The sequence below is a fragment of the Stegostoma tigrinum genome, chromosome 9 (assembly GCF_030684315.1).
Source record: "Stegostoma tigrinum isolate sSteTig4 chromosome 9, sSteTig4.hap1, whole genome shotgun sequence".
Taxonomy (NCBI): domain Eukaryota; kingdom Metazoa; phylum Chordata; class Chondrichthyes; order Orectolobiformes; family Stegostomatidae; genus Stegostoma; species Stegostoma tigrinum.
The window spans coordinates 17,978,230-17,991,977 of NC_081362.1; the positions used below are offsets into that span (position 1 = coordinate 17,978,230).

Sequence of the window (13,748 nt, forward strand, 5' to 3'; positions counted from 1 at the left end):
TAACCCTGCATCACCAGTAAATTTAACATCAGTAGACAGAAAAGATCCCACAACAAATCTAGGTGAAATTCCAATGGCAAGTTCTCCTTCACAGATCAGTTCATATTTATTACAAACTTTTCAAAAGAAAAACCACACACACAACGGTCATGACATTCATCTTTCCACTACGAATCGAGTAAAATAATATTACATAACATGTAGAAAACATGAGGTAAAACAAGAGTACTGTACCCAATAATACTTCTTTTAAATGATGAGCTCTCACTTTAAAACTAACATTTGGAGGACTCATTTCTTTAGAGATTTACTACAGCTATAGAAGTTTATTTAGGGAACACAGGCTAAAAGCTGAATTATCAAGTTATGCATCAAATACATATAGACAAAGTATTTAAACAGAAAACATGGAATGAATAAATGTTTCATCATAAAGAATGGTTCAAGTCCATTGCATATTTTAGAAGTAAAATAAAGAACTTGTAAAGATTCAGGTGTTTGGGTACGAGGTTGCTTCTGTTCAAGTAAAAAAACTAGTACAAACATGATGGATCAACTTTTTTTCCTTCTGCACTGTAATCTACTGTTCCAAGGAGTGCTAATACTGTGCAGCATTGTGGAACATTATAGCATGTAACCAGTACAAAATATAGGATACTTTTTAAACTATGCAGCACAGCAAATTGTTCAGACGTTATTCATTGACTTGAAGGGTGATGAGCTGCCTCCTTCAACCACTGTAGTTCATGTGATGTAGGGCCATCGACTAACCTCTTGGGGAGGGAATTCCAGGACAATGAATTAACAGTGATATTGTTCCAAGTCAGGATAAGACAGACTAGGATGGGATCTATGGAGTAGTGATCTCTCACCATTACCCCAGTGTCAATTATTGGATCAATTAGGAAGGAAAGAAAAAAATCATATAGTTTGAGAGATGCTGTGGAATGGAAGGTTTCAGAATCTGGGCCAGCTGACATATTGGGAATAGGATTACAGATGGTCTCAAACTGGGGGACAACAGCAGGTCCTTAAAAAGCTGGAGTGACCGAACTAGGATTTAGCAAACAACTCAACATTTTAATTTTTTTTAAAAAATACAATTCCATCTTTTTATTTCCAAAATTTATATTTGAAAATGGCATTGGTAGGGCTTTTATTCTTGGAATTTCCAATCCTGGAATAGTCATTTAGCTCACAACTTCTGTGTCAGCCCTTTAATTCTTACTAGGAAAGGGGAAGAGTTAAAATGTTTGAAACCAAGTCATCTAATTTGATCAGGCCCTACTGCCCCAATAAAAATAAAAAAAAGAGCAGGATTAGAGGCATGCATCTAATGACAATATTGATATTACTAAAATCCGGGATCATGAATGATGTCAGATAACGGCCAAGAGTTACAGTCAAGTGGAAGAGCTGTTTTTTGATACTGAATGACAACTCAGGAAAAAGGTCCAGAAAGCAAAAATACAAAACCTTACAGCTAGAAGTTCAACACCACAGTACAGACCAGTATTAACACAAACACCATTCACCTTGTTCTTTAAACTCCTATTCAATTCAGCTTTAAATTATTTTATTACCCCAGATGTAATATTTCTGATTAAATAGTTCATGTCCAATCAGTAAAAATATTCCCAATTTGCCCTTTACACTAAATATTTACACGAACCACTGGAAGTAATCGTTCAACTATTTAATTTTTGCCACATGTTCTATAAATTTTGAAGCAAGCCTATTAGACTCTCACCATCCCTAAACTTCTCTGCTGCAACTAAGAGTTAGTAGTTCTGGGTCTCACTTTGTAACTTAAATGTAACTTCCTTAGCACCATTTTAATGGATTTCAAGTTACTCTTTCTATAAAAAGGGGGGTTAAAAAACTGGTAACTAAAAAAGTGAACAACCCACAAAAACTATTATGCCTGAAGCAAAATCACTTGAAATCATTTAATTCCTTCTATACTCAGGTTCCTAATTAAAAAGCCCAGGCTCTAGTTTGTTTTATACAACCATTTCTACTTAGCACAATTTCTAAACACACATTTGCACATTCATTACAAACCACCCCCCCCAAAACTTAATGTTCAATGGTAACCCAGGTCACTGTTAGCCAGCAGATCTAATCAGCACACTGCACATGCCCCAGCTCGATACTTAATACAAGATGGCCCACTGTGGCTGAACGGCCATCACCCCCTTACCCAAAAGTTAACCCTTCACTTGAATGCTCAGAAAATTTCTTACTAGTTAATTCATGTTGATTGCTTGTCATGCATGTCACACAGTAGCCAGGTTTTCCTTCCCTTTTCCTCAAACTTCTACAATACTCCATACTTTGGTATTATTCCACTACAAGTGCCTTAGTTATAACTTCTGCTCTAATCTACTCATCCACAGACATTGTTTTCGCCTAGTCAAAATTTATTTAATTCTGTAACACAACATCACAGGCAAATATCACTCATGACACACTTACTGTTTCACAAAGTAAACAGAACATCAGCAATCTGTACTCAATCCTTTTCCATCCCATTAGAATCAGCTCATTTCTCGTCCAACTCGTTTATCTTGAATGCCCTTTTCTTTACTTTTATTTTCAGTTCTGACTAAAATCAAGTTGTGGCACTGCTTCTCAAATGTTTTAAAGCCATGACTCACTACTGCTTTGTAACCAAAAATCAAACTTAACACACTGCACTTCCATTCCATTCCTGTGATTAAGTGATCACAGATTCACTACAAGGTTGGGTAACAGATCCCTGTTTAACTCAACTCAGATTCATAACAAAAGCGGTCTGCTGTACATCGGAAATGCACAAAGAAATGAGTGATAAGCGCAAAGTGTTCACTGGTATCTGTCAGCACAAAGAAAGCAGGTGCCATGGGCAGTCACAGAAAGTTATGGGGCAGTGGGTAGCAGGGGAGGAAGAGGAGACGTGGTTTGGACAATAGCATTATCCAGAATAAGGAATAGCAAATACAAACAGACTTCCCAGTACAATTTTTAAAGCAAGCAGCTGGACCTCAGGCTACATTGATTTTGATGCTCGGTGAACCAACTGAACTGGAATTGAGCCCAGGTCCCTGGCACCATGAGGCAGCAGTGTTAGGCATTGGTGCCACCATGCCACCCCATTCTACAGTACATCCAAAGATGTGCAGATTAGGTGGACTGGCCATGCCAAGTTGTCCTATAGGGTCTAGGGATATGCACGTTGGGTGGAGTAGCCCTGGGAAAAGCAAGGAATAGGGTGGTGGTGGTTGTTGTTAGGGCCTGGGTGGGATGCTCTCTGGAGGATTGGTGCAGACTCAATGGGCCAAATGGCCTCTATCTGCACTATAGGGATTCTATGAACTGGTTAACAGCCTGAAGTCAGGTGACTGCTCACAATCACAAATGTTTTTGAAATCATTAAGATTTAATGTTTTTCCAAAAAATAACAAACATTCCTCTTGTAGAAACTTAATTTTGAAAACCAACCCCAGAAGTAGTGAAATGGATTGACGAATACTAAAAGAAACGCAAGACACTAACATTATTATAAGAAAAGCAAGGTAAAATGAAACTCACAGCTGGACAGAGAAATGGATTAAGGTTGAATGTAACCTAAAGAACAAAGTTCATAAATTGATGCAAGGGAACATGAGAACAGGATGAAATGGGAGAATTATGATTGGTACAGTATTCAAAGTACCAGAAATAGGAAGATTGAAAAGAAAGTGTAGCCATCGAAGAATAAGTTGCATCTAATTACTCCAGCTCCTTAGATTATGGCAGATATATTAAATGGATTCTTCAAATCAGGTTTCACAAATACTATAAGTGCTGCCACAAACGAGCAGGTTGAGAGTGAATGTTCTCTAGAAGTATTCAGCTTAAATAAGCTACAACTGGTCAAGCTTACTAGTATTCTTTGAGAAGCAATCTAATAGGCAATATTCTATTAGGTCTAATGGAACATGAAGCAGAAGGGACACTGCAGTGATAGACAGAAAATGAATCAAGCTTGAGACCATTGGTTTTCATTCAGATAAATTCAGATTTATTTGTATCATGAGGTCATTAGGTTTAATTCCACCTAGCAAGGGTTAACACACATCTGGTTCATTGATTGGATCCATTAGTTGGACAGGCTGGAACAACTATATGGGAAATACAGATCTATTAGTGATCAGTTTGAGACAATGACATTTATCATCATGCTGGACAAGAATTTGGTGGTACTGAAATGGTTTCCATTTATGGGCTGTATGATTCTAGTTGGTCAGACAGTCACAAACGAAGGGAGGGTAGTTCAGATTGATGGCCAATGAACAAGCTCCAGAGTATTGGGAGAGTTGCAAAGAAGGAGTTTCCTGGTTCTTGACTTCCTTACAACAGAAAAACTTGCAAATTAAAACTGTGCTAACTGTCAGTGAGGCAAATAACTTTTCATAAGGTAATGCCATCCAGTTCAGAGAAAAAAAATCTTCTGAAGCTGGGCCAACACAGAGTGCTAACTTATCTGAAGAATTATTTTCCAAAGTTACAAGGAGAGTTGGAAGAGATAGAATTTAAATGAAAACTTATTCGTATCATACATCTTGATTAAAAGAAATTAGTTTACAGTGTTCTCTACCTAGAAATGTTAATAATCTACTTTGCAGTAGATAGACAACTCGCACATCGGAGTAGAAGAGAAATCATAGAACCTGACACAGAAAATCAAGGGTTTAATATCCACCAGGTTATAGCAACTAACCATTCATTAGGAAATACAAATACACCATGATAAGGAATTCAGGCTCCATTTAACAAGGATATCCAATGACAGTGGGCCCAAAACAAGCATCTAGAGCAGACCTGAAACTCGTAATGATCGGTCCCAGAGAAAGTAAACACTGATTTTGCACAAGGATCTATGCACAGACTTTTGTTCACCCTATTATCAAGAGAAAATGGTTAAATCTGCTGATAATACATAATTACATTGGCAAGGGAATGGAGAAAGATCTTCAGTGGCACTTGGGTAAATTTCACTAGTGGGCCATGATGTGGTAAATGGATTAAAATGCTGAACATAAAAGCATCTTATTTAAACCACTGCAAAGGATTAAAAAAAAACAGGATTTGATAGTCAATCTATTTTAATTCAAATACTAAAGTCAGTGCATTCAGCACAGTAACATCACATGCAGATGTCGCATTTTGTTATCGATGCAAATGCTGGGTGCTTAATGTGCAGTTTGAAAATGATCGGCATACTCCAATATGTAAAGTTCTAATTTGACAGCAATTGCTGGAACCTAAAAGGAGGACATATCCACTTTAGCAAATACAAATATGTTTTACATGGTTTAAGTTAACATAGCTGGCCTCATGAAATAGCACAACATACACCTCTGAACCCTGCATTTCGCCAGTTTTTTTTAAAAACCATCTCAAATTCCCTTCATTTCAGAGAGGTGTACAGTCAGCTATCAACGCCTTAAAGCTCTGAAAATTCCCTTCCCCAGACCTCAATGCCCCTCCCACCATTCAAGATGCTCTTTAAAAACATACCTCTGACCAAGCCTTTGGTCATCTCCCTTCATAGTTCCTTACTTAGAACATAAAAGCAAGTTATTTCCTGGTGTTAAATGATGATGGTCACGGGCAACAGAAAACAATATTGTCTCATATACTTTAGTACTCCATCTCAGGACTTATTACCACTCCAAATTTTCTTCATCCTATTAGTTTTCAACCCCTGCTTATCTAATTCGAGATGTGCCACCTCCTACATGACAATTACAGACAAGAAAAGCCATTGACCCATTGTAATTCATCCATCCAGAAATACCCACAGGATCAGAAGCTAATTACAGAACTCTTCGCTTCCAACTTAAATAAGGTTTCATTTGCTTCCTCCACATTAACATCTATTCTGTCTGCTCTGTTCAACCCATTTTCCTCAACAACTTGATTTCACTTGTAACAAACATGGCAGTTATTTACAAACAGTATTTGATTAGCTGGACAGCCACTAATTAGTCACCATAAGAGCAAGGAGAGGTTAAGAGAAATCTATTTCTGCAATAAACTAACAGCACAAAATGGTTTCCAGAGAGTGGCTGAGACAAAGGCCTCAGCATATTTTCTGTGAATATTCAGAGCTGAAGACAGGGCTTTGGGACAGGCCAAGACAGATTAGGTTTGGACTGCAGCAGCAGAAAGCTAGCAAACATAACTACATAGCCTCTTACAGTAGTGCAAACATCTATCTTCTTTCCAAAATTCTATTCACTTCCTTCAAAAGGATCTAGAATAACTGAGTCCCAGAGTACAGAGGTTTAGGTCCCTGTTTCATCTTCTAGCTGAAATCAGTCAACCCACCTTTCAGATACTCCTCCTCAAGCCTTTAGTTGTTAAGTAGGCAAACAGTAACCTCAAACTTATTCATTCCAGTCTTTTGAACATTTACAACTGTAGAGTAGATGGCTACCCAGAACTTTCACAAATGGAGGGACTTCCTACAAATGAGTCACAGTCATGAGTCACTTTTAAAAGTATAAAAACTCAAGAGGTGCTTAACAGAATTTCAGCAAGAGAAACTGGAGGTGAAAGACACACAACTATTCCAGCAGTTTGGGTAGGCAGAGCTGCAGAAATGCATTATGTAGTCTTAGTGATTAATAGGATTTGGCATTTGACTCTCAGCTCAAGGTCAAACACGACAGGGGCTGTACAGCCCAGGTTCATAGATGAGCAGAAGGTCAGATTAAGCCACAAGAACAGGTTTTTATTTGCTGACATTCACAATGATGTCAGGCAGGCAATTTGATTGCAGAGGGCTGATCATGAGTCCTACATAGCACATGGCATCCATCCATTCAGGCTGGTTTGATCTATTCCAACTCCTTGCTCCATTGCAGTTTGAGGTGTTCAGCTGACTGATGGGAAGCAGGTGCAATCCTTGCCCTCACAACATATAGAAGCCATGATGGTGTTTGGGGGGGGGGGGGGCGCAAAGCAAAAGGAAGAGCTTGAGACGGACGGAAAAAAATAAAGACAGAAACTCGTAAGTACATCTCCCAGATCCTTGTGCACCTCCTAATAGCCATCTCCAAAATCTTAAAATCCTTGAAATGCACCAACCTCCCGGCTGACTTAATTTTGGGATGAGAGACAGGAGGGATGGGCAGGTAAAGCAGTATTAAGGTGGTGAGGAAAACAGTAGTTATAAAACTAAAAGGAATTTTATAAAAACAAAACTACGTGTTGGCCAACTGGTACAACTCTGAACTCTTTCTTTAATGTAGGGTTATTATTTCTCCAGCCACCACTAAATCACCCAGAATATCAAAGTCCATTTCAAACATCTGTACCTTTAGTGAGTTGAATGTTATTTTAGCTTACATAACCCTGCTTCATTCTGCCCTCAAAGCAGTTTCAAATAATCCTAAAAGATGATGGTTTGAGTACTTTATCCCAATATTAAACTTATTCTTCTTAATGTGATTCAAAAATTATTCTTTAAATTTAAATACTTTTATGAATTGACAGCTTGGTAAACAATCAGAAATAGAAAGTGAGGTTCTGGTAGTTACTGTCCACAGGCTGAATGCCAGCCTTCTGGTCTGTGGCAAATAACTAACCAGGACAGTGCTGAATTAGCTAACGAAGGAAATGAAATTAGTTAGAACAACAACTTTAAAAGAACCTAGCATGCTAAAGATTACCTTCCAATCAGCTGTGAAGTGTGCATGTTTTGTTTTGTCTTAAGACAGGCCTGTCATATAATGGCAGGGGAAAAACAAAATCCATGCTCTCGCTGGTATATTTTGAGTTTTCCAAAGGCTGGCTCAATTTCTGAAGTTATGCCCGATCGAAGGCCGGTACCCTGGATCCCAAACCTGCGGGATCTGAAGCCAGTGAATCTGGGACACAAGTGCATGCAAGTCAGAGGCCAAGAGCCTTCAAAATTCAGTGCCCCAGGGCTCCAAACCCTTGAGAGTCCATACTTCCACAATCCTTATCAGTATTGTGCATAAGTGCTCCCGGTCCCATCAACAGTGAACTTGCTGTTCGGACAGAGTTAGCAAAAACCAAAACAGTACACCTGGGCCCTGAAACCAAGTGCTGCTGAGCCCCCACCCACCATCAGAACACACACCAACGATCAACGCATGTGTGTCTTCAGAAAATGTGGAAAAGCAAACCAAAAAGATACCACTTGTTTCAAATCATATGATGCTCCTAACTGAAAACATTGACTAATTCAACTGACTTTACATGGAGCATCTCCTTTCAAGGATAAGGAAAGACAGCTGTGGAACTGTTTTGGCCACCTTGCAAAGCGGCAGGATCTGACTAAAAATGTAGAGCATGAGAAATATTTTAAAAAAATTAGAGACAACTCGTCATGAAAAAGAGAGAATGATTGGCAATGTACTGAATGTGGAAAAATAAATCAAATTAAATTAAGGTAGGTGATATTATTTAGCAAACAAAATTAGTGATGTGGAACCATTTTGGAGCTAAACATCAGGAAAAGAAAAATAAATGAACTGAAAGAGTCTAACTTTAAGTAGGTTCAGATGAATAATTTTCTTAAGCAATTTCCAAAACATACACAGGTAATGGGTGCTCTTAGGAAAAAGAACTTCAGATCAAAATTAACTTTTTTTTCTTGTGAGGAGTTGAATCATATGGATGAAGTTGGCTTCAGTTTTAAATGTTAAAAAAGGGCAAGATATATGATATGGATTTTTCAATTACAAAAGGCATGCAGAAAAAAATCCTAAAAGGCTGCGTATTGATCACATATGACACTGAGCATCATTGTTCTAACTAAATCTTGGTCAACACGTCAGGATACCAGAACTGACAGTTCAGTAATGCCTACTGTATTTATACAGTCCATTTAACAATAACAATTGGTATACAATGATTGTATGTAGTGAAGTGTCTCAGAATACATTAAGGGAAATGTCAAAACCTGGCACCACAAAGTGAAAATGGGAAAGATGGCCCAAAGCTTGGTCAAAATGTAGGTTCTAAGAAGTGTCTTAAAGGAAGAAAGAGGCAAAAAAGAGAGAGTGGTTTAAAAGGAGGAAATTAGAGAACAGAGTCCATCAACCAAAGGCACAGCTTCCACCAGTGGAGTAATTAAAACCAGAATGCTCATGAAGCAGATTTAAAAGAGTTACAGATATCTCAGAATGTTGAGAAGTTGAAGGACATTAGAGGGACAGAGTCGGGTAAAGCCATGGAGGAAACTGAACACATGGATAAAATATTTAAGTTACATTGGAAGCCAACGTAAGTCAAACACGTACTTGCTAACAGATGAAAAAGACTTGCTGAGAGTTTGGATACAGAAAGCTTTGGACAATATCAAGACCATGAAGGATGGAAAAGGAAATATTAAAAAGCCAATAATGAGGACTTCAGCAACAGATTAGCTGAGGCATAGCCAGGGTTACTGAACATGGAGCCAAACAGAAGAAATAGAGATGGGCATTCAAAAAGCATGGTCGAGATGTAGATTTTAAAGTGCTTCAAATTGGGAGTGAAAGTGCATAAGCAGAAGGTTTAAGGATAGAATTCCAAATTGTCAGCTCTTGGCCACCAACAATAGCATAATATAAATCACGGATGCACAAAAGGCCAGAATTGAAGGGGCACAGAAATCTCAAGTTTGGAGCATTCAAGGCAATTTGAAAAAAAAATCAAGTTCATCTAGAATTGATGAATGAATGACACTTGGTGCAAATTAGACCATAGGTAACAATAAAGAGGCTTCTGAATCAATTTATTGATGGCTTCATCACCACAGACACCCTCACACCCCTAGTTCTCATTTAACTACACAAGGAATTCACAAACTAATGCTTTCCTACTTTAATGATACGGCTGAATGTGTGACTAATGACATATTTTATGACAGGCAATCAGGAAGAGCCAGTCAAACAAAATGAATTCAAGCTGCCCTAAGGTTTCCCAAAAATTTGCTTTTAAGAAAAAGCAACTGCTGAATCCACTACAACATTCCACCAACATAAGCTAGTCCATGCTGTAAATGTAAATACATCAATAATGTAACATTCAAGTTCCATTATGTGAAACTACACCATAGAAGATTGTGAATAAATGCTGCAGTCACAGGTGCAAGCTTTTGCCACCGTATTTTTTTAAAGAAAGAGAGATGGCAAACAACGCATGCTGCAATGCACACACAGTTGTAAAATATAACAAGGTACACTGCACATGTTACATGGAGAGGGGCAGCTGTATAGAGTCAGATGAATAGATAGATAATGAAGCACTGAGCATATGATCAACCAGAAGTGAACTAGCAGTGCTTGTGTACGCCAAACACGTAACAGGCAAAAGACACAGGCCCCACAGCTTAAAGGCCAATAACTGGAATCCATAATAAATGCAATGAGTAAATCGTAAACTAATTGCTACAGAACAGATTAACACAAAACCTACAGATACAATGACAAGCCAAATGGCAAGGCATTACTTCCACTAACTGGCAAATCAAAAAAGGTATTTCTCCTGCACATCTTCGTTGCTGCAAAGGGGGTAATGGAGCATGTCAGTGGTCCATGTACCATTCAAAGTCACTGTGTCAAAGAGGAAGGGGCAGAGAATGTGTTGCCAGACTTTCCAGCAGGTAGACCAAGGTACCAAGGGCACTACATGTGGCAAGTGAGGCTCAGCCTTTTTTTTTCCCCTGACAGTTAAAGGATACAGTCGCAAAGATCCAGTCTGGGTTCCAATTGCCAGTATTTTCTGCACTGGATCGAAAGCCATGGCTGAAGGCTGGTATGGAAATCCATGACGAACCGTCTGACACCACAAATAGTAGCAAAATATAACAATTACAAAATGGGAGAAAATGGGGATTAACAGGCTACATAGACAACAAAATCCAGGATACATGTGGAAATTGGGTCCAAAGGAGTAAACTGGGAATTTACAGGAGGAAGATGAGTTTTAGTAGGCATGAAAAGTGGATATGAAGAATCCAGACAGGCACTGAGTAGTAGCCTGGGAGAGGAGGTACAGGTATGGAGTGTGGGAATGGAAATAAGTTCAACAGGGCTAGAGGGTGAAAATAAAATTCAAAGCTTGCATTACAGTGGGGAGTGGGCAGCGGGCAGTGGTGTTTGGGGTGGGGGCGTGGCAAAGAGGAAGCGAGGAGGGGGGGGGGGCCCGTTGGGGGTGATGACCAGGACCCGGGGTGTGGGTGGCAGGGCTGGTGTGTGTGTGTCCGACGGTTGACAAGACAGGCACCCACTGGGCGAGAAACAGGGCAGGCTACCGGACAGGGTGAGAAACAGCAATTAAATTACAGTTTTGGGGCCTAACAGCAGAGGAGCTGCCGGATAAGGAGAGAGAGAGAGACAGAGATTCACCAGAGCAGAGACAGTGCCCCTGAACATAAACATTGAGAACCGGGGGAGTAGGCACGGCCGACCCCCCCCCCCCCGGCTCCCAAATGCTGAATCAGCCGGAGGAGAGAAGGAAGGAAGGAAGGGAGGGCGTGAATTGGGGAGGCGAAACGTTGGGTCGGGTCTCTCTGGCCTTCACCGGTTGCCCTGGCCGGATGGTGGAACAGACGAGGTGGGAGGACGGTGCTGGTGGGAGGAGGAGGAGGAGGAGGAGGATGATGATGGTGCGATGGAGGAGGGTGGTGAGGAAATAGATGTGGAAAAGAGCCGCACTCACTTTGCAGAGCTGGAAGTGTTCGGAGCACAGGGTCTCGACGATGTCACTGTCGGGCGGCCGCTGGCCGGGCTGGGACGACGAGGAAGAGGAGGCGGCCGCCGCCGTCAGGCCGTCCAGCACCTTCCTGATGTTGAACTTCTTCATGGTGCTTGTGTGTGTGTGTCTGCTCCCCTCCACCTCTCACATGTCAGGGGGAAACGGAGGTGGGAGGTGGGGGGGGGGGAAAGAAAGAGTAAGGGTCGGGGTTGGCCCGGGCCCCCCCTCCCTCAGCGCTGTCTGACCCTCTCCCTTGTGGGTGTGTGGGGCTGAGGTGAGCTACGGGCCTCGCAGCTGTTTCGTCTCCCCTCCTCCTGCACCGATCTTCTCTCTCTCTCTTACTCACTCACTCACTCACTCACACCTTCTTCCAATCCTTCTTTACCCCCTTTTTCTCTCTATCTCTCAGGGACGCGGAAACGCAGCTGCCAGCCCCGGCCTCCCTCCTTCTCCTTCTCCTCCTCCTCCCAACTGCAGCACCGCGCCTGCGCACACACCCGGATGTCAGCGAGCACCTGAGGCAGCAACAGGATTAACACTAGCACCAAGCTATTAACATACACAGCACCGCTGATACTCCTCGTCAGCATTAATACCCTCAGCAGCACTAATACTCACAAGGGGAACCATGGTGACTGCAACAACCGACACAAAATAGCGCGGGGTGGGGGGGGATTGCACCATGCTTAGGTGCAGTAACAGCATTTATGAGAACAAAAGGAGAGCAGTCCTACCCGCACGAATGGGATAAGTTGGGCTGAAAGTAATACCAGCTGGAAGATCAGCAGCACCTGCATCAACATCCCAGCACCAGCTGTCTAATAATACATTTCTGCTCAGTTACTTCTGGACCCCTCACTTTCTCGACTGGAGGACTTGAGTATATTCAGATGTTCTCTTGTATCAAAATTGTTGCTACCTTACTACCCGACTATGCTCACTGACATACACTGGCCGACTGGATTGGTGACACCTCAGTAATAGAATTCTTGAGCTTGTTTTAAAACTGTTCAATGATCTCACTACCCTTTATCTCCTCCAGTCCTATAACCTTCGGTTGTTTCAGCTCTAAGTTCTGCTATTGCCTTCTTAAACCTCTCTAATGCTCTCCTCTTTTCAAGTGTATCTTCAAATCAATCTCATGTCTTTATACCCCCTTATGTGTCTTAGTGTCAAATGTTCTTTGATAATTCTCCTGTGAGCTATGTTAGGGATGCAATATATATTACAGTAATATGGGTTTAATATACAAATAGAACTAATAGAAATAGCCAGTTTAAACAAGAATAACAGAACTAACAGAAATGGCTGTCACAATTAATGAGTACTGCAGGAATAGTAAAACCTGCATTAATAGCAACAACAGACTACTAATAGTTCCTCATTTTCATATGAGCTGCAAAACTTAAGAAGGCCAGTTAGAATTACAGAAATACTAATATTAATAGGAGCAGCGTTGTTATAATAACATGAATATTATTAGGAATCCCAAACTAATAGCAATGCCAACATTAATATGTGCGTTAAATCTCATAGTTCAGCTGTTCCTATTCAGCTCATCTAACTAACAACAGCAATATTAGAGACAATCAAGGTCACCATTTATGACAATATCTAATTGGTCCTGAGAAGGTGGCAGTGAACCACTTAATTGAACTGCTGCAGCCTTTCAAATGCAGTTATACCCGCTAAGGTGTAAGGGAGGGAGTTCCAGAAAATTGGCTCAGCAAAACTAAAGAACCAATGACACAATTCCATGGCAGTACCTTAATTACATTTCCTGACTATCCTCCCTGTCATTGTATTTCTTTTGTATATTAACATGTCACACTCGCAAAATTTTCATCCTGCCTGGAATACTCAGTATATAAATCATATCACTGGATTCATTTCTGATCAAATGAAGTCAAATTAACTTTGCTTTTAATTGTTCTCAGAGATCAGTAATAAAACTAACACTTTATTGCAGCAAAAATTTTGAATTTTAGCCTTTTTATTTATAGTTT

The 13,748-nt window shown here is 40.5% G+C and overlaps 1 protein-coding gene across 6 annotated transcripts in view; it reads right to left on the reverse strand.

Moving 5' to 3' along the window:
• The window catches only part of stxbp5a (syntaxin binding protein 5a (tomosyn)), a 201,625-nt gene extending 189,413 nt beyond the window's left edge, over positions 1-12,212 (reverse strand). For all 6 annotated transcript variants that reach the window (XM_048535790.2, XM_048535787.2, XM_048535789.2 and 3 more), the window contains exons 1-2: positions 11,707-12,212; positions 10,727-10,824 (exon numbers count right to left, since the gene is read on the reverse strand). In XM_048535790.2, coding sequence (XP_048391747.1) covers positions 10,727-10,824; positions 11,707-11,850 — 242 coding nt within the window. In that variant the 5' untranslated portion in view covers positions 11,851-12,212. The remainder of the gene's footprint in view (positions 1-10,726; positions 10,825-11,706) is intronic.
• Positions 12,213-13,748: the final 1,536 nt, after the last annotated feature.